The sequence below is a fragment of the Phocoena phocoena genome, chromosome X, assembly GCF_963924675.1.
Source record: "Phocoena phocoena chromosome X, mPhoPho1.1, whole genome shotgun sequence".
Taxonomy (NCBI): Eukaryota; Metazoa; Chordata; class Mammalia; order Artiodactyla; family Phocoenidae; genus Phocoena; species Phocoena phocoena.
The window spans coordinates 42,399,463-42,420,929 of record NC_089240.1 but is presented as its reverse complement, the minus strand read 5'-3'; the positions used below and the strand labels follow the sequence as shown (position 1 = coordinate 42,420,929).

Sequence of the window (21,467 nt, the reverse complement as noted above, 5' to 3'; positions counted from 1 at the left end):
AGGAGTGGATCTACTCTCCCTTGATCTTTCAGTCCATCTCCCCCACCTCCCCCGAAACCTCTGTTTCCCTCCATGTGGGTTCAGATGAAGGGAGGCACCCCCGCCCGACTTCCCCCTGCCCAGAACCAGAAGAGGGAAACTGAATTAAAGTTAAAACTTTACAGGAAAAAAAAATCCGCCTGCCAGATGGGGCCCGGGCAGTGCTGATTAGCCGCCGAGCAAGCCTGGCGGAGTTGATTGGTCAGAGGGCAGGCGAAGGCAGGGTCTGGTTGAGCGGGAGCCCTGCCGCCCGGCGGGGTCCCAGAGCCCTAGTTCTGAGTTGCTGCCGCTTCAAGAGCTGAGAGGAGCAGGAAGGTGAGGAGGGGGTGCTGGCCATCGAGGGGGCTCCTGAGTCCCCAAGGCACGAATGGGGGTCCTGGGAGAGGGCTCAGGGGCTCCCTGGAGGCATTTTTAGCACTAGTGCGGAATTGAATGGGAGGGGGAATCCTTTTGGTACCCTGATCCCAGGAAATGAATTCAGGAGTGGGTGGGAGGCTCCAGAGGGTGCTCATGGCTGATGAAGGGGCTCCTTGAGAGCCTTCCCCGACCCAGGAAGGGGATTCAGGGCTTGAGTAGGGGGTTTCCTGGAGGGAGTTTTAGTCATGATGGGGACCTTGAATGGGGGTTTCTGAGATACAGCATTCCCAGGAAGTGAGTTCAGGGCTGGGGGCTTCTTCAGAGACACTCCGTCCAGAAGAGGGAGGCTCCAGGCTTGCGTGGGGATTGCAGAGACACCCCACCCCAGGAGACACATCAGGCCCTGGGAGGGGGCTTTTGATGATTGCCTCAGAGACAGCTCCTCTTCAGGAGGGGAAATTAGGGCTTGGCCATGTTCCTGAGACACCCCAAGCCCAGAAAGGATCTCAAGTCTGGAAGTGTCTCTAAAGTGACTTCTACTGGAATACGAGTGTTTAAGACTTGACAAGGGTCCCAGAAAATACCTCTCTAGTCCCTAGAAGGGGGATTAAATGAGGGTCCCTGGGTCACTTCTATCCCTGGAGGGGGGTTCAGTTTGGGGAATTGCTTTTGGCCTCTAGTGAGAATATTCAGAGTTGTGGCAGAGAGCAGTTTGCCGCGTCCAGGGTGTGGGGGGCTGGGGTCGCTGAGCCCGCCTCCCATCCTCAGCCCCTCCAACAGGTTGCATCAGCTCTGGGCTCAGGCTGGCGGCCCAGGCGGGGAGGAGGGAGGTAGGGGGCGTTAGGAGGGGTGGGGCAGTCAGGCGGACACGTGTCCCTGTAAGGAGTGAGAGGCATGACCACTCGGTGAGGGTGGAGGGAAGAGGGGGGTGCGCGGGGGACCGGGGCAGGGAAGAGACAGACAGCAAGAGAGAGTGAGTCTGGGGTCTGGGAGGAGAGGCTATCCCAGCTCCAAATGGCCATCTCATCTGCTGAGGGGTCGGTATCTCTCTCTTTCTGTCTCTGTCTCTACCCCTCTACCTCTTGCTGCCCTCGTTTTCTCCATGTCTCAGTGAGTAACTGTTGGCGTCTCTCCCCTGAGTCCCTCTCTCTCTCTCTCCCATCTCTTTCTTTGTCGGCCTCTCCCTCTTGTCTCCAATTATCTCCACTTGTCTCCCTGTCTCTCTAATCCCTCTGTTCCTGTTCCCCTCACCTCATCTTTGTGTCTCTGTTTCTATATCTATCTGTCTGTCACTATCGGACCCCCCCGACCCCCTTCATCTAATTCTCCCCACTTTGTAAGCCCCCCTGCTCCATCTCTGAACCCCCCACCCCATTTCTCTGCCCACAGGATGGAACTGCAGGATCCAAAGATGAACGGAGCCCTCCCTGGGGGTGCTGTGGAGTGAGTCGGGGACCCAAGGGGTTGAGGTCAGGGATCAGAATTACCTTCTCATCAGCCTCAATTTCCCTGCTTATTCTAGCTACAGGCAGGAGCACGAGGGCTTCCTGCCCAGCCATAGTCCTTCTCCTGGGAGGAAGCCAGCCCAGTTCATGGATGTGAGTGACCCCACAGGATCTGTCCCAGCTGCACCTTGCCCAGCTCAGCCCCTCCCCTGCTGCTCCCTCTTCCTGGTTATTCCCTTCAGCTGTTTTGCCTCTGGTCGCTGCCCCACCCTTCCCTCTTCCTCTTCACTTCCACCTGCTCCCCTCTAAAATCTCACCTAGGCTTTCCCTTTCCAGCTCTCCTCCTCTTCAAATCCTTTTCCTTCCTCTGATGGTCCTTCCTGGGCTTCTCCTCTGCCCCAGTCACTTCCTCCCTAGTCTTCCCCAGGCCCCGGCACTGGTCTCCTTCCCTGGTCCCCCTCCCCATGTGTGCCCGGGCCTTGCCCCTTACCCGCAGTTCGAGGGGAAGACATCGTTTGGAATGTCAGTGTTCAACCTCAGCAACGCCATCATGGGCAGCGGCATCCTGGGGCTGGCCTATGCCATGGCCCACACAGGGGTCCTCTTCTTCTTGTGAGTCCTAGGCAGTCTGGGGTGGGGGAGGGGTGTGGTGGGCAGGCGGGAGGCCTGGGGGCCAAGTCCGATCAGTGCCATCTGCCACAGGGCCCTGCTGCTCTGCATCGCTCTTCTGTCTTCGTACTCCATCCATCTCCTGCTGACCTGTGCTGGTGTTGTAGGTGAGACCCAGAGCTCAACCTAGACCTTGGACCCCAGATCCTGGACCCAGGACCCCAGACACCACGCTCAGCTCTCTGGGCTCCAGACCCCAGACGGCACCCTGGCCCTCAGACCTCATCTGGGCTCCCAGGTTCCCAGCCCTCAGCCCTCAGTCTGGCCATCAAACCAGAGCCCCCACCCCAGACCACTCCACGCCACTTCTAGCCCCCACCCCTCAGTCTCCAGCACACGTACCCATGGGAGCCAGCACCGCAACCCTGAGACTGCCGGTCCTCAGCCCCCAGCTCTCAGACTTCACTCCTGCCATGACCTCAGTCCATATCCTGCCCCAAGACCCCAATTACCCACATCTGGCCCCCAACCTTCTCCCTGGCCACAAATCCACCTACCAGACTCCAACCCCAACTGCTTAGTCCTCACCTCCAGCTCCCAGCAATGAGGCCCAATTAGCCCAAGCCCCAGCTCCCCAGCTCCCAGACTCTCTGGCTTCCAACTCACCCCTGGCCTGGGCTCCTCGACCCACAATCTGTTCCTTTCTGGTCCCCTCCCCTCCAGGCATCCGAGCCTATGAACAGCTGGGACAGAGGGCGCTGGGGCCTGCGGGGAAGGTAGTGGTGGCCGCGGTCATCTGTCTGCACAATGTTGGGGGTGAGGACTCTGGGAGGTGGGGGTCAGCTTGGGGGAAGAGGGTGGGCTGAGGTGGGCTTCCCCAGGCTGGGGTGGGAGGGAGATGAGAGGGATCCTTCTGCTTACACCTCCCCCCACCTGCACCAGCCATGTCCAGTTACCTGTTCATCATCAAATCCGAACTCCCCCTGGTTATCGGCACTTTCCTGGACATGGACCCTGAGGGGTGAGTGTGCAACACCCCTTGGCTCTGGCCCACAGACCACTGATTCTGCCCGTGAGGTCTGGCTACTAGCTTCAACTGTGTGTCCAGCTGACCCCCAGGTCTTCCATTTTGAGACAGTCGGGCAGGCCAGTTTGTTCAGACTGTGATTCCTGTGTGTTGTGATGCCAGTAGTATGTGTGACTGTTGCTCTGGCTGTAGGAGTCCAGTAAGACCATGTGTTGATTTTTGTGACTGTTCTGGCTGACTCTGTGTGTGCAGGTACTCTGATGTTGACCGTGTGGCTGTACCTATCCAGTTGACCTAAACTCTGTCCGTGGGTTTGATTCTGTGACTCTTATACTGGCAGGTTCTCTGGCCATCTGTATGCTAGCTGACTACAGCTGTGTCCTGTATACTGTGGCTCCAACCATGTGTGTTTGACATTTGCTTACTCTGACTTTCTCTGTCCAGTGGATTCTGTTTGATTCTGGGTCCATTAGGCTGGCTGAATCTGTCTAGCTATAAGTGTATGGTCACTGACTCCAAGAGAGTATGTGCACGTGTGTGTGCAGTGTACCGTGGTGCCAGCTAAGTATACGTGATTTGTGTTTAACTTTCTGTGTTTAACTTGGTGACCGTCGTTCTGGCAAATTCTTTCTGGCTGTTTGTGTGTGATCCTCAACTACAACTGTATATGTCTTCTGTATTATGGTTCTAGCCATGTATGTTTGCCTGTTGTTCTGAGTATGTATCCAGCTGACTGTTTAATTCTGGATCCATCGGCTGGCTGAACCTTTTCATCTGTTTGTATATGATAGCTGATTCTGTGTATACTGTTAGATCTTTGGTTTGATCCTGAAACCATCCAGGTAGCTGACAGTCTATGTGACTAGGTGTGTCTAATTATTATAATTAGCTCCCACTGTATATATGACCAATGGTAATTTGTTGGTTCATGTCTGTGTAACTGTGTGTCTAAGGTAGAAAGAGAATGTGTGAATACCTGGAGCATAGTAAGCACTTAATAAAATTCTTTTGAATAAATGAGCAGTTGTTCATCCAATTCTGTATTAACAGACTATCTTGCCTGGGCACCTCCCTCCGATCTCTGTACAGATCCTGCTCTTTCTTTGAGCTTGGTTCCAACTGAGTGGCCAGCTGGCTGATTCTGTCTCTATTTCCATCTTTGACTGTGTGGCCAAATCGGCCCTGCCACTTTCAGGTGCTCAACAAACCTTGAGTTGTTCAAACAGCCGCACATGTGTGTTTCTGACTTTTTGTCTGATTCTGCATTGTTGCCTGCCTACCAAATCATCAGACTGGTGTTCTACCTATCAGACATACCAGGGTCATGACTCTCTCTGTGTCTGATACCTTGTATTGGACTATGTGAGTCTGGCTGATGTGGGGTATTGTTTGCTCATCTGGTTGTATGTCCACTTGAGGTCTGATGCCACAGTTTTGTCCAGCTGTGTGTGTTTCCAGCTGTATCCCTCTGACTGTGTGTGACTGACAGTCTGATAATCTGTCTGGCTGTTTCCATCAATCATTTTGTGCCATTTATCTCTGCAACCACCTGGATGACTTCTCACAGCTGAGGGCTCAGCCCATCTCTCCTGACTGCATGCAGAAACCTCTCTGTCCAGCTGTCTTCTATGAGCATCTGCCTGACAGTTTTCTTTGGTAGGCAGCTACTCACTATGTTTACCTGTCTCCTTAGGGACTGGTTCTTGAAGGGAAACCTCCTCATCATCATTGTCAGTGTGTTAATCATCCTGCCACTGGCCCTCATGAGACACTTGGGTAAGAGGCTTCCTGAATTGGTCATTGGATGGTGGAATTAGAGAAGGGGAGCCAGATTCAAAGAATCTCGATTTTCAAGGGCTGTGGAATACCAGAGGAGAGCTTGTTTGGTGTGGGTTTTTAACAGATGAATAGGAGTTTGCTAAGTGCGTGTGTGTGTGTGGTGGGGGGGGTGGTCCAGATAGAAGTAGAAGTTTGTGCAAAGTGTGGCAAAATTGGGGTGAGGGGGCCTTGAAGGCCAGCCTGCGGGGGTTGATATTTGCTCTGGGGGGGGTCCCTTGATTTCTGAGGCTCCATATATTGCCCCTTGCAGGCTACCTGGGGTATACCAGTGGTCTCTCTCTGACCTGTATGCTATTTTTCCTCATTTCGGTGAGTCTGAGGGAGAAGGACATGAAAAAGTGCGGAGGGAGTTTGGGGCATTGGGACATAGCCTTCCCCATGACCTCACTTCCACACCCTCCCTCCCCCAGGTCATCTATAAGAAGTTCCAGCTTGGGTGTGCTATAGGCCACAATGAGACAGAAGTGGAGAGGAAGAGCCCCCCAAGCCTCAACACAAGCTGTGAGGCCCAGATGTTCACAGCTGACTCACAGGTTGGTGTGCAGGCATATGTCTATGCCTTGCACCTCACTCAGGTCCTCTGGTTCTGTCACACAGTGCACTCTGCTCAGAGTGGAGCCAGGTATCAGACACTGGGGGCTTCCATGTGTCTGATATGGAGGGCAGTGGTGGGGCTGGGGGGATGGGGAGGAGAGGATGGAACCCTGCAGGCTCTAATCTCTTGTACTTGGGCCACTCCCCCAGATGTTCTACACAGTGCCCATTATGGCTTTTGCTTTTGTCTGCCACCCTGAGGTGCTGCCCATCTACACAGAACTCTGCCGGTGAGTGGGCAGGCAAGTGGGCATGTGTGATGGGGCAGCAGGTGGGGTGATAGTCATAAGCCACAAGCCCTACAACAGTCCTTGTGCTGTAGCTTGATTGTGGCTAGATAGTGCCAAGGGAGGGGTTTGAGGTGGCCAGGAGGCCTTGGGGGACGCAGGGCAGTGACTGTTTACTAATTGGAACTTAAGTATTCTACTCTTTTAACATCCAGTACAAGTGTGAATGGACAAGTGGGGAGGCTGAGAAGATGAGATGGAGGGGTGGCATACGTGGATGGGATCTGGAGATGGGGATGGTCAGATGGAGAGGGCTATGGATGGACAAAGGGAGGGCAGGGATGATATGATGGGGGGATCTGTGGATGACCAGTCAGAGGGACAGCATGGATGATCAGAATGAAGGGAGAGGCTGTGACAGTCTAATGGAAGAGAGAGGCAGAGATGGGCGGAGAGATAGGCAAAGATGGTCATATGGGGTAAGATGGATGGACAGAGAAGGGAGGAGTGGCTAGTACAGGGGAGGCAGAGATGGGCATCCCAGTGTGTACTAGCTGAACATCAGCTCTGGGAGGAGGGGACTCTGGAGGGTGGGAGCTGGTTTTGAGAGGCCTGGACCAAGTCCAGGGGTCTGGGCGTGACAGTTCTACGACCTCTATACCTCAGGCCCTCCAAGCGCAGAATGCAGGCCGTGGCCAATGTGTCCATTGGGGCCATGTTCTGCATGTATGCACTCACAGCGACCTTTGGCTACCTGACCTTCTACAGTGAGTGGGGCTGGGGCCAGGGTTGGGTAGGGAGCTGGTGTGGGGACTGGGCAGACTGCTGGGCAGGAACCTGAGCACTTTCCCTCCATGCCCTCAGACCTATCAGCTTCCAAAGGGACTGTACGCATCACACATGGAGATTTTGTCACCGTCTGTGTGTGTGTGTGTGCGCGCGCGTGCACACGTATATGTTTCTGGGACACTGGTCCTGGTGCTCCAATCACATCCCATATCCCATGTCCCATGTCCCAGGCAGCGTGGAGGCGGAGATGCTGCACATGTACAGCCAGCAGGATCTGCTCATCCTCTGTGTGCGCCTAGCTGTGCTGCTTGCGGTGACTCTCACTGTGCCAGTCGTGCTGTTCCCTGTGCGTTGGGGGCGAGGGTGGGCCCATGGAGCGGAGGGACATGGATGGATGGGTAGAGGGCATAGACAGGAATGTTTGGATGGACTGTGGAGATGGGAGTGGATGGATGGTTGGATAGAGGAGGTTGGGACGGACAGACGGGGAAGGCAGAGTTGTCAAATGGACAGAGAGGGAAAAAATAGATGGGCAGACACAAGGTGGACATAGATGGCAAAGCAGAAAGAATCGGGAGGACAGGGGCAGTCAGTTGGAGGGAGGAGGCGCAGGTGTCTGGCTAGACAGAAGAGGGAGGCAGGAATGGTCAGACAGGGAAGAGGCACAGATAGACATTCAGGATGGAGAAATAGGGATGGCCAGAAAAAGGGTGGAGGCACGAGTAGTGAGGTGTAGGAGGGACAAGGCTCTCAGATGGAGAGGTGGGATGACTAGACAGAGGGGGGAGATATGGAGGTTGTCAGATGGAGAGAGAGGGACAGGGGTCTCAGGGTGAAAGCACAAGTGGGTGGTCAGACAGGAGGAGGCAGAGATAGTTGGATAGAGGAGGAGGACAAGATTTCAGACAGTGAATGGAGGAATAGATGGATGATCAGACAGAAGGAAGAGTCATGGTTGTCAGACAGAAGGGAGGCAGGATGCTCATTCAGAAGTTGGAAGCACAGAAGGATGGTCAGACAGGGTGGAGAGACAGTCAGATGGAGGGGAAATCAGGGATCTCAGACTGAGGGCGATGTTAAAGACAGATGACTACATGGAAGGGGAGGTAGTGCTTGAGCCCTGACCTGTGTCCTACCCTACTCTGGTCACAGATCCGCCGGGCTCTGCAGCAGCTGCTCTTCCCAAGCAAGGCCTTCAGCTGGCCACGCCATGTGGCCATAGCCCTGATCCTCCTTGTCTTGGTCAATGTCCTCGTCATCTGCGTGCCAACTATCCGGGATATCTTTGGGGTTATCGGTCAGTACCCCCAACCCCAGTCTCAGACCCCACCTAATATGGGCCTTGTACCCCAAACTTATATTGATTCTGTCCCTCCTGCTTGTCCTTCAGGGTCCACCTCAGCCCCCAGCCTCATTTTCATCCTTCCCAGTGTCTTCTACCTCCGCATTGTACCCTCTGAGGTGGAGCCCCTCTACTCGTGGCCCAAGATCCAGGTGAGCATTCCAGGGGGAGGGCTGGGGAAAGAGGGAGCATTCTGCGGAGGGAGCACTCCAGGATGGCTAGAAGTTGAAGGAACATTTTCAAGAGAAGGCTTGGTGGGGAGGGGGGCAGATGGTCTGGAAGAATGAAGGAGATTGTCATAGGAAGGGCCTGAGCAGACAGAGCACAAGAAGGGTCTAAGAAGACAGGAAGCATTCTTCAGACAGATGGAAGGAGCACTCTTAGAAGAGGGTTGGAATGTTTTCAAGGAGGATGCGGGAGAGTACTCCCTGAAGGGTTCTAGGAAGATGGAAGGAGGATTCACAGGAAGGCGCTGGTTTTAAGGAAGGAGAGGGAGCAGGAAAGGAGGGTCATGAATGAATGGGGCACTCTCTGGAGGGGGTGGAGGGCTTGAGGAACATCCTTTGGAGGAGCTTGGGTGTAGGTACCCAACCAGCTCCATCTTTTCTCCCTCACATCCACAGGCTCTGTGTTTTGGTATCCTGGGGGTCCTCTTCATGGCGATCAGTCTAGGTTTCATGTTTGCCAACTGGGCCACAGGCCAGAGCCATGTATCTGGACACTGACCAAGCCCTGCTCCTCCTGGGCCCCCGTGTGCATGTGCCTGTGCACGTGGAGTAAGATGGAGCTGCTCACCCGGGTCCCTCCTGCCTGGGGTGTGGAGGCGGCTGGTTCCCATCAACATGGCTGTTGGAGGTAGGGGGCTACAGAGGCTGAAGAGTGGTCCTCTCCCTTCCTCCCCAGGGGATGCCGAGCTTGGATCATGGCCCTAACCCCAACTCCAGCCCTATGGGAGGAGGGGGAGGCCAGGTCCTTGGGGAGCCCCTGCCCAGCCCAGTCTTTTCTGCCTCCTCCTGGCAGAAGCTGTTTGTCAGGATCACCCTCGAGCTAAAGGGGAAGAATAAAGATGCTGAATTGCAACTCTGGCTTCAGTTTTTTGATCTCTTTCTAGGACTTCTTGGGGTACCTTTCCTAGGTTCACACAGGGGTAAATTGAGGCCCCAAGAGTAGGACTGCCAGCTCTCATCTGCTCACCCATATCTCCACAGTTCAGTAGCTCGCTACACAACTCATAGATCTGTTTACTTGCTCACTCAGGAAATATCTCTTGAGAGCCTACTGGCTGCCAGGCACTGCTCTAGGTGCTGGGGATATAGCAATGTATCAAGCAGACAATAACCCCTGGAGTTGATGTTCTAACACAAGAAAGGGCAAACTATTGCCTGCAGGCAAAATTCAGCCCACTGCCTTCTTGTATGTCCCCCAAGCTAAGGATAGTTTGCACATTTCTAAGTGATTGAAAAAAAATAAAAAGAAGAATAATTTGTGACCCTTGAAAATTAATATGAAATTGAATTTCAGTGTCTGCAAATAAAGTTTTATTAAAACACAGTCACGCTTGTTCATTTACACATTGTTGATGGTTCTTTAGTGCTACAGCAGCAGAGCTGAGGAGTTGCAACAGAGATCATAGGGCTCACAAAGCCCAAGCTATTTATTATCTGGCCCTTTTCAGGAAAAAATTGCTGATCTCTGATCTAGAAGAAGAGAGGAAAACAGATAATCATTCCCAATAAAGATGAGCGCTATGAGGAAAATGAGTGATGACTGTGACGCCAGGGGTGGTGGCGGGGGGTGGGGGCAGTCAGGGAGACCTCACTGGGGAAAGGACAAGAAGCTGGGTCCTCGATTGGCTAGAAGGAGCAAGTCCCATGGTTGTTTAGACAAAGTTCCAGACAGAGGCAGCAGCAAGTGCAGAGGGCCTGAGGTAGGAGCAAGCATAACAGGTCCAAGGAGGAGCCAGGGTGGCCATTTTACTCTCCCATCAGCCAATTACACCACAGCCTTGCCAACATGGAATTTTGCCCCCCAATAGGTGAAAATGGTATTGCTGTTAAAATTCACATGTGTTTCTTTATGAAAGAAGTTTTCAAGTGTTTAAGAGACATTCATTTGTCTTCTCAGATAATTTTTATGCATATACAAGCCACTACAGTCATATAATCTTTTTTCTCCTCTCCATATTTAGAAATGGGGCAGTTGACTAGAGTTGATTACTTCTGTATACTCCTTGTTTCACTGTTCCTTCCTTCTTTACTGCCACTAAAGTGAAGCACAACAAGCTTGCTTTATTTAAAACAAATTATTTAGTTTTAAGATTTATTTTTTGGCTATGTTGGGTCTTCATTTGCTGCACATGGGCTTTCTCTAGTTGTGGCAAGCGGGGGCTACTCTTTGTTGCAGTGTGCGGACTTCTCACTGTGGTGGCTTCTCTCGTTGTGGAGCATGGGCTCTAGGTGCGGGGTCTCAGTAGTTGTGGCTCGCGGACTCTAGGGCGCAGGCTCAGCAGTTGTGGCACATGGGCTTAGTTGCTCTGCAGCATGTGGGATCTTCCCGGACCAGGGCTTGAACCCGTGTCCCCTGCACTGGCAGGTGGATTCTTAGCCACTGTGCCACAAGGGAAGCCCAACAAGCTTGCTTTTTAATAATAAATGCTAACTTGAAATTCCAGCGCCTGGCCTTAAAAATGTAAATCTTCATATTGAACACCACCCAAAGAGATCATCCTCTCAACAGGGTCTCTTGCAGAGTGAAACTTAAATTTTGATGAAGTCTAATTTATCTTTTTTTTTTAATGGGTTGTGCTTTTGGTGTCATGTTTAAGAACTCTTCATCATGCTCAAGTTTTAAATTTTTATGTTTTACATTTAAATCTATGATCCATTTGAATTAATTTTTATATTAGGTATGAGGTTTAGGTCAATGTTCTTTTTGGGGAGCCCGTGGATATCCAGTTGCTCCAGCACCATTTCTTAGGAAGACAATCCTTCTTCCACTGAATTACTTTTGTAATTTTGTAAAAGAATCAGTGTGCAACTATTTCTGGGTTTTCTATTTTGTTCTATTGATCTATGTGTCTATTTTCTCCACAACATCACAGTTCTGATTCCTTGAAATTTAGTAGAGTGATTCCTTCCACTTTATTCTTTTTCAAAATTGTTTTTAGTTATTCTAGTTCCTTTGCCTTTCCATATAAACTTTAGAGTAATCTTGTCTATAGCTACAATATCGCTGGAATTTTGATAAGAATTGCATTAAGTCTGTATATCAAAGTGTGGAAAACTGATACCTTTACTATGTTGAATCTTCTCTGGTTCCTTTCCTCAATATTTTGTAGTTTTCAGCATACAAGTTCTATACATGTTTTATTAGATTTACACCTAAGTATTTCATTTTCTTGGCAGCAATTGTAAATGGTATTATGTTTTAAATCTCAGTCCTCATGTGTTCATTGCCCACTATTCCCACTATTAATCACTATTCGTCAATATTGATCTGGACATGTTGCCCAGTGCAATAAGAGGGGTAAATATTTTTTTTTTTTTTTTTTTTTATGCGTTACGCGGGCCTCTCACCGCTGTGGCCTCTCCCGTTGCGGAGGACAGGCTCCGGACGCGCAGGCTCAGCGGCCATGGCTCACGGGCCCAGCCGTTCCGCGGCATGTGGGATCCTCCCAGACCGGGGCACGAACCCGTGTCCCCTGCATCGGCAGGCGGACTCTCAACCACTGCGCCACCAGGGAAGCCCGGGGTAAATATTTTGAAATGATGGCAAATATAATATTTTTTTCAGATGATGAGATTATATACTTAGGAGGTCCAAGAAAATCAACAAAACTATTAGAATTAGAAAAAAGAATTCAGTAAGTTGGCATGGACACAAAATAAATATCCAAAAATCAACTTGTATTCCTACCTCTTGGCAATAATCAGATAGAAATTATAACGGGGGAAAATATTCCATTTATAACAACAATAAAATGGTTAAAAGAACTAAGAATAAACTGAATCAGAAATATGCATGACTGTAGTAACAACACTATAAAACTGAACTCAAGAATAGAAAAGAAAATAGGAATAAATTTGCAGAAATATTCTATTTCTGGATGAGGAGATTCAATATTGTACAGATGTCATTTCTTTTTTTAAAATTTAATTAATTAACTTATTTATTTTTGGCTGCGTTGGGTCTTCGTTGCTGCATGGGCTTTCTCTAGTTGCCGTGAGCAGGGGTTACTGTTCGTTGTGGTGTGCGGGCTTCTCATTGCAGTGGCTTCTCTTGTTTCAGAGCACGGGCTCTAGGCACGCAGGCTTCAGTAGTTGTGGCACATGGGCTCAGTAGTTGTGGCTCACGGGCTCTAGAACTCAGGCTCAGTAGTTGTGGCGCACGAGCTTAGTGGCTCCACTGCATGTGGGATCCTCCTGGACTAGGGCTCAAACCTGTGTCCCCAGCATTGGCAGGCAGATTCTTAACCACTGCGCCACCAGGGAAGTCCCCAGATGTCATTTCTGATATCTATTTTATACAATTTCTATGTACTGCAATTTTCTACTTAATGCAATTTCTAAACAAAATCCAGGTGGGATTTTCTTTGGATTATGACTGGGTTTTTTTGGATTATGCCACATTGATTCTAAAGTTTGCCAGTGGAAAACCAAGTGGCAGAAGGATAAATATATGGGAAGAGCCAAGAATTATTTTTAGTTTTTATGAATTATTTGAAGTTTAGACAATTATGAAACATTTTTATTTATTCTTTTGAGAAAATACTCAGATGTACAAGCCTGAATTCTTCTTTTTAAATTGTGATATAATTGACATATAACATTATATTAGTTTCAGGTGTACAACATAATGATTCAATGTTTGTATATACTGTGAAATGATCACCACAATAAGTCAAGTTAACATCCATTACCACACATAGTTACACATTTTTTTTCTTGTGAAGAGAACTTTTAAGATCAGTTATCTTAAGCCCCGTGCACAGCAATGAAGACCCAATGCAGCCAAAAATAAATAAATAAATAAAATTTATTTTTAAAAAAAGATCAATTTTCTTAGCAACTTTCAAATATACAGTATAATATTATTAACTATAGTCACCATGCTGTACATTACATCACCAGGATTTATTTATTTTATAACTAAGATTTTTTTGCAAAAGAATAGTAGGGTATTCTTGCCTTAACAAATGCTGAGATGTACTTAAAAATCAGCAAGGGGCCTGGAATAGTGCCTCTTCCTACAGAGGTGTTCATATCCTTATCCCCAGAACCTGTGAATATGTTGCTATATGTAAAGGGGAATTAAAATTGCAGGTGGAATTAAGGTTGCTAAACTTTTAAAATAGATCATCCTGGATTATCTGGGTGGGTCTAAGGTCATCACAAGGGACTTTATAAGTGCAGGATGGAAGCAGGAGTCAGAGAAAGAGATGTGCTGACAGAAGCAGGGTCAGAGAGATGTTATGTGTTGGCTTCATGGATGGAGGAAAGGGGGCCATGAGCCAAGGAATGTGGGCAGCCTCTAGAAGCTGGAAAAAGCCAGAAGATGGTTTCTTTTCTGGAGCCTCCAGAAAGGAACACAGCCCTGGGAACACCTTGATTTTAGCCCAGTGAGACTCATTTTGAATTTCTGACCTACAGAGGTATAAGCTAATAAATTTGTGTTGTTTTAAGCCACTAAGTATGTGGTAATTTGTTATAACAGCAAGAGAAAACTAATACACAGAGAAACAATTAGTGAAACAAAATGATAAAATAAGCTGACCTATATACAAGACTTTAACATGCATTTCCAAACAGTGGGCAAAAGACAGATTGTATAGTAAATGATAGTTTGACAAGTGTCCATCCATTTGGAAAAAATAAAGATTAAATTCTTACCTTTACCACATAAAATAATAAATTCAAGAAAAATTAGAGATTTACATGTGAAAATTTGAAGTTATAAAGAACTAGAAGAAAATTTAGGAAAATATTATGATAAATCTTGAGGTGGCATGGCATTTCTTGTCATTACACCAAGGGTAAGAGCAACAAATCTGACATATTTAAGATGTAAAAATTAAAGTGTTACCTAAGTCAAAAGACACCATAGACAAACCATTTGAAAAGCAAATTTGAAGGAAAATGTTGAAACGTTGTAGGGGAGGAAAAAAATCTTTTCCTTCTACCATTCTAGGTTCTTGGTTGGGGCTCTGTAACAAAAGACATTAATAAGAGGAAAACAAGTGGAAGTTTATTAATGTGTGTAAATCATATACAGATGGGAGAGACTCAGGGATGAGTAACTCAAAGCGATGGCTAGAGCTAGGATTCAGATAGCAACTTGGCTTAAAACAAAGGAAAAAGGGGTTTGGGGCTTCCGGTTGAGAGGCAAGGTATGGGAAGGTGACCAGGGCAAGTATGGTAAACAAGGATAAGATTTGTTATGCAGATTTAAGTCCCGTGCTGTCTTCATGGGTAAGAGTTTCTTGTGATTTACAGTCATCCTCTTCCTAGCACAGAGAAGGTGACAGTCTTACAAATGGAGATTTCCTTTATAAATGTAAATTTCCCTTACAAAAGGTAACTTCTCTCTAGAACTTCTCCAGTGTCCGCTGTTTCTCAAAATAATCAGCTTAAAGTAATCTTCATGCCAGAGAGGCATATTTTAGAGTGGCATATTCTATTCTCCTACAATATGCAACAAATTAAAAGCAACTATCCTTAATATATAAAAAAGCTCTTACAAATCAGTAAGAGAAATTGGAACAAACCAATGAAAAAAATGTGTTCGGGTAATGGCATTACTTCACAGTATAGCACAAATGGATTAAGAAGTAGAATGTATGAAAGGAAAAAAATAAAGGAAATGGAGAATAGATGCCAGAAGTTTCAACATTCATCTAATAGGAGTTCCAGACATAGAGAATAGAAAGACTGGAGAGAAGGCAATACATGAAGAAATAATGTTCTAGAATTTTCTAAGCTGAAGAGAGAAATGAATCTTCAAACTGAAAAGAGACACTAAGTTCTGAGCATGACTCAAACACACACACACATACACATACACACACAAAATAAAATTTTTAGGTTAAAGATAAAAACCCAGAATATAAAGGGAAAATCCTGAAAGTTTCCAGGGAGAAAAGGGAGAGAATATAATGGAGAGGTTCTTCAAACAGCTGATGAGAAATAACTTTGAACCTAGATTTCTAGATCCAGCCAAAATAATCCAGACGAGAGCAAAAAATATTTCAGAAAGTTCATCATACACTTACCCTTTCTGAAAGTATGATTAAGGTATGTGATCCAGCAAGAAGAAAAAAAAAATGGATTTAGGAGGAAGGAAGGGGTTCCAGTAAAGCAATGCTGAGGGGGAAAACAATAAAATTTATTGAAAAATCTAAATAAGTTTGATTGTAAATTTTAAAAATTACAATCTTGGGACTTCCCTGGTGGCGCAGCTAGGTGCTTTGTGACCGCCTGGAGGGGTGGGATAGGGAGGGTGGGAGGGAGGGAGATGCAAGAGGGAAGAGATATGGGAACATGTGTATATGTATAACTGATTCACTTCGTTATAAAGCAGAAACTAACACACCATTGTAAAGCAATTATACCCCAATAAAGATGTTAAAAAAAATAAAAAAGAATCCACCTGCCAGTGCAGAGGACACGGGTTTGATCCCTGGTCCAGGAAGATCCCACATGCCTCGGAGTAACTAAGCCCGTGCGCCACAACTACTGAAGCCCACACACCTAGAGCCCATGCTCTGCAACAAGAGAAGCCACCACAATGAGAAGCCCGTGCACGGCAATGAAGAGTAGCCTCCCCTCGCTGCAACTAGAGAAAGCCTGTGCGCAGCACTGAAGACCCAATGCAGCAAAAAATAAATAAATAAGAAAAAATTACAATCTTGAACTACAATTTCAGGTAATATAAGCATGGAAGATGAAGGGAGGGACAAGAAAGAAAAGAGAAGTTCTTGTGTTGTTTAAGGGATGGATAGGATGCTAATTAATGGTTGAATTATAGAATAATTAAGACATTAGCCTTTTAGAGTGCAAACTCTGAAGCCAGAACTTATGGGTTCAAATTCTGGCTTCGCACGCAACTTACCAGCTGTGTGACCTTGAAGAGGTGAGAAGGTGGTTGGATTTCAGAACAGCTCCCAGCAACAAAACTCTTGATGGTTTGTGGGAAAAGGCCAGAGACCACAGATGGAGGATAAGCTGAGATGGAGCTTTCTAATTGCATCCCTTTTTCTCCTCATATTTTCTAGAAGGCTCATTACCTGTCCTTTAAACACCACAGAGCAGAAAAGTGGCTGGGTTGGTCCAGTGCCAGTCCAAAGTGGCATGGTCACATCAAGGCATAGTGGGGTTGGAAAGCTCATAGAAAAGTGCAGTCAGGCTGACTGGTAACTAACTATTCCTTCCCTAGCACTCCCTCCACCCACTGGGCTAGGTAATTATAACAAATAACAGCCCCACCCCTATACCCCCTCTACATATCCCTAGACACAGTGAAATGTAAAATTATGAAAGATAAGCAAAAATTGTTTTGAAAACTTTCAGAGAGAAAGAGTAGCTTACTTACAAAGGAAGAATAATTAAACTGACGTCAGATCTCTCAGACAACACCGTGGAGGCAAGGAGACAGTGGTGTAATAACTCCAAAGTGTTGAAAGAAAGGAACTTTTATATTGGGCGGAATAACAACAGTCTCAGGCATGCAGAGTCTCGGAAGGTTTAAGACAGAGAAAGCACAAGCATTAAAGACAGCACAGCAGTACAATTAATGTATGATGAAGGAGAATCTTTGCACATTTGCTCAATAAAGAATCTGCATTAACCATTCATCATTTGTATGACATATTTAAGGTTTTTTTTCTCCCAAGGTGAGTATTATCTTAAACTGTAAAATTCATTCTATTGTATTTCTGATGATTGCTTTACTTTGTGTCTTGCTATGGACTTACTGGATATTTAGGCGCTGTAAACTATCCAGAGAAAGGCAGAAATGGCAACGGAGATAATTAAAGAATGGTAGTGTAACTATAAAAGAATAACCAAAGGGGAAAATTGTTAGGGTAAATAAACACAAAATTGAATTTTCCCTGTTGTCAAAAGGGAAAGACACTTCCCCTTCATTTTTCATCAAGCATTTCCTTGAGAAACCTAGTATTTGTGAATACTTCCTCTGCCCCTTTGATATGTATGTACATAGTTTTAAAAGCTAAATAAGCCTCTTGCCAGCCCATAAGCCAGGAATGTCTTTCTTAAAAGCCTTGGAGCCATCTCTTTGAAATGTGGATGTTGAGGAAGATAAGCGCCCTGGCTCCCTGTCACCTGAGAGTTTAGCCTAGGCGCCCGGCTCCAGGCTGTAAGCACCTGCTAGTCTTAGAGACAGGAGTTTTAATCTTTCCTTCGGATACAGGCAATTAGCTCGCACAGATGGCTACTCCAACTGCCAGGTGAATTTAGGACTTGCCTGGGAGTATTTAGCTCTCACCCTTAAATGTCATTGTAAAGCCAGGCAAATGAGCAGCACGCCTGGACTTTCTGGCCCCACCACCACCACTTTTGGCTTGTATGAAACACTACACCTCAAAGTGTGAGATCTGGCTTCCCAAAGAGCTGCCCAAGTGGCCAGATGATGCAAGTGTGGGGGAGTTAATGGCTATGGGGTACATTTTGATCTATAAGAAAAGAAACTGGGAGTGAGCCTGGCAGTTAAATTCTCCTTTCTTCCTCCCTCTCACGCACTGTTCCAAGCAGGGTTTCTATGTATAGTCTGTCTGGAGATGTCCTATATGGCCCAAAGGCTGTTTCCTTGGGAACCTGAGCTAAAACAAGAGCATTTAAGACAGTGTTAAGTGCTGAGTGTGGAGGACCCAGGTCTGGAGAGAGTAAAATTGTCCCAATAAGAAAATGGACATTTTGAGGATTGGGGATAGAGGAAAGCAATAGAAGAACCCAGCTGTAGAATAACTAAGGGTGATATTTTTGGACAAAAAGGAAGTTCAGGTGATTTTTGCAGTGAACTGTTTAGCTTTGTAAAATATATACTTCCTTCACTTTTACCAGTCTTCCCTATGAAATCTCCAATGAAGTATCCTTCTGTAACCATTGTCTTGTGAAATGAATTTTTTTTGGAGAATAAAACAGATTGAGTCCTGCACCAGACTTGGTGCAAGGGAACCTGCAGAGCAGAGCCTGGGGAAGCAGCAGGTCTCAGAGGACCTAAGCCTGCTACGTGAAGAAGCCCAGGCTGGCCTGTTGGAGGATAAGACCACAAGAAGCAAGGACTCATCCTAGATGAGGCCTCAACCCACCTGCCAGCTGACTGTAGTTATATCAGTGATCCCAGGCAAGACCAGCAGAAAAACCACCTGGCCCAGCCCAAAGAGCTGACCCACAGGATCCTGAGCAAATCACGTTTCTTTCTTTTTTTTTTTTTTTTTTTTTTTTTTGCGGTACACGGGCCTCTCACTGCTGTGGCCTCTCCCGTTGCGGAGCACAGGCTCCGGACGCGCAGGCTCAGCGGCCATGGCTCACGGGCCCAGCCGCTCCACGGCATGTGGGATCCTCCCGGACCGGGGCACGAACCCGTGTCCCCTGCATCAGCAGGCAGACTCTCAACCACTGCGCCACCAGGGAAGCCCCACATGTTTCTTGTTATAGGTAATAATAATAACAATAATAACCATTTAGAAAATAAAATGGAGAAAAATTACATTCATATAGTGACAAAAATGCACAACACACCCAAAAAGAGACAATTGGAGCAAGGTGACAGACACAGCTCATATGTCCACCTCACATCCCACCCAACATCCCATTGATTTGGGAGGAAAAGTGTTTTTAAGGATAAATTCTTAACAGTCCAGGAAAACAAGAAATGGTGCTTGTGGGCACCAGAAATACTGAGGCACTCCTGGGAGATAGAGAAAAGGTGGGATCAGACTTGTAGAGAAATCTGAGGAGATGAGATCGCAACTCAAATCACCAGAGGCAAGAGCTGTGCTTTGTAACCAAGCCTCTGAAAAACTCCAAACTTAGAATCAAAAGGGAGACACAGCAGGAATGGGCCTTAGAATAATCAGGTTAAGTTAATCTAAAGGTTCATTTTTAGACTCCCCTCCCACACCTCACAGATTGGCTGGTATCAATCACTTTCGCCTCTAAGATGAAAGTCCAAGAATTGCTCATTAAAGAAAGTGAAAAGTCTGCCCAACCTTCTGTATAATACCCATAATAGGCCATAAATACAGTCTTGATAAATTCCACCAGCAACAGCACCACCCCTGGCAAAATGTAGAAGAATACAAGGGACATTCTCTGAACACAATGTAATAAAATGAAAACCACTTTTTCTCTAGGAACTTTAAAAAACACCCTTAAAGACTATCTGAAGATGGCCGTTCAAGCAAACTTGTCTACTTCCCCACTGCTCCACTGAAATGATGGAAAAATTTCATAATGTACTGGAAAAGAAGAAAGGGTGCCATCCAGGAACCAGAAATTGTGAAGAATTCCTAGAAAGAGAAAGCAGTTCAGATAAGATTTACAAGGGTGAAGAGAACCGGAAGCCAAAAGGAGAGGGCAGAAACAACTAAGAAGGTTAAGAGTATATCCAGAGAAACTGTAGGTGGAGGGTAAACGGATAGAAAGAGCAAGAACTACCCCCAGAACTACAGGGCTAGTTGGGTCCTCAACACCCTTACATGGGGTGGACAGCACTTTAATGACTTCTAATGACAGTGAAATCCCTACCTGCTATCTGGGAAGGGCCCCGAGGATAGGTATGGGGAATGCTGAGAAAGAAGCAAATTAGAGCCTGAGGTACCTTCAGCCTCCACAGTAATAATGAAAGAGAGAAACACATTTGTAGAGAGGGGACCGCTTCCAGCCTGTCTGTCCCATGGCTAATCACCCCAAAGTGAACAGGATACTCAGATGTCCTACCCACTTATGAAGAGTCTGAACGGGTGATACTTTGATCCATGCATTTTATGAATATAATATTCAGGTCCACACCAACCCCATAGATTCTTGTGAGAAATAGAGACAATAACAGAAAATAAATCTAACAAAAAATGTGTGAACTGTGGATGCAATAAATTATAAAACTTTATGGAAGACTTAAGAAAGTTCTTAAAAATGGAGACAAAACCCAGGTTCTTAGGTGGGAAGACTCAACAGCGTAAAGATGTCATTAACCCCCAAGTTGATCGACAAATTCAATGAAATTCCAGTCAGAATCCCAACAGCGACCCTTTTTTCAATCCTGGAACTTGACCAGCAGATGCTAAAGTGTACCTGTATGTGCAAAGGACCTAAAGAAGGACAAAGAGGAAGGACTTGCCTTCTGAACAGCCAGTCATATTGTGGAGCTATGGTCCCTGACATAGGGCGGTGCTGGCACAGGGATCAACAGATTGACTGTGGGACAGAAAAGAAAGCTGAGAGACAGATCCATACGCAGACAACCTTGACATTAAGCTCAGATGGCCCTCAGAGCAGTGGGAACAAGAGGACACATTCACCATCAACTTTCTCCCTTAAGATGAAGACAGGAACCCCTCTCTTACCTTGTCAGCCTTTCCCACAGAGTTCTGTACACAGTCAAGGCTTAATAAGTGCCTTGTGATAAATTGACTGAGAAAAACTGTACCATTCTCCTTCTTGCCTACCCTCGCTGAGAGATCGTCTCTGTCTAATGCCTGAAATCTTTCCATTTAAATAGCATCCCTTTAGCCAGGGGTTTCAACCTTGGCACCATTGACATTTGGGGCTGGATATTTTTTCTTGGGGAGGGGGGACAACACTGTCCTCTGCATTGTAATATGTTTAGCAGCATCCTTGACCTCTACCCACTAGATGCCAGTAACCTTCCCCCCATCAAGTCATGACAACCAAAAATGTTTCCAGACGTTGTCAAATGTCCCCTAGGGGACAAGATCCACACCCGCTCTCCCCCATTGAGAACCACTGGGTTAGGCAGTTCTCCCACACCACACTTTTATGATGCCACACCCTCCTCGTGGCTAACTTTAGAATGTTCACAAATATCCTAGCTCTCTCTGCTCCCAGAGGACCGCACTCTCTCACCCCTTCGAGGGTCAGACTTGACCATTTGATGAGACAGTTCATGCTTAGCCACTCTCTTGTCTCTGCCGGGCCATCTACATGGCTTCTCTGTGTCCC

At 46.9% G+C, this 21,467-nt stretch overlaps 1 protein-coding gene across 2 annotated transcripts; it reads left to right on the top strand.

The window, feature by feature from the left end:
• Positions 1-320: 320 nt before the first annotated feature.
• On the top strand, positions 321-9,348 carry SLC38A5 (solute carrier family 38 member 5). 2 transcript variants are annotated; one of them, XM_065900116.1, is made up of 16 exons: positions 321-354; positions 1,786-1,839; positions 1,919-1,994; positions 2,338-2,453; positions 2,544-2,617; positions 3,174-3,266; positions 3,393-3,471; positions 5,171-5,253; positions 5,567-5,625; positions 5,727-5,849; positions 6,061-6,140; positions 6,804-6,904; positions 7,157-7,272; positions 8,079-8,223; positions 8,317-8,420; positions 8,892-9,348. In XM_065900116.1, exons 2-16 carry the CDS (start codon positions 1,787-1,789, stop codon positions 8,991-8,993), a joined length of 1,404 nt encoding a protein of 467 aa, XP_065756188.1. In that variant the 5' UTR covers positions 321-354; position 1,786; the 3' UTR covers positions 8,994-9,348. The 2 variants fall into 2 exon arrangements, with proteins under 2 accessions (XP_065756188.1, XP_065756187.1); XM_065900115.1 differs by lacking the exon at positions 321-354 and adding an exon at positions 1,362-1,369.
• Positions 9,349-21,467: the final 12,119 nt, after the last annotated feature.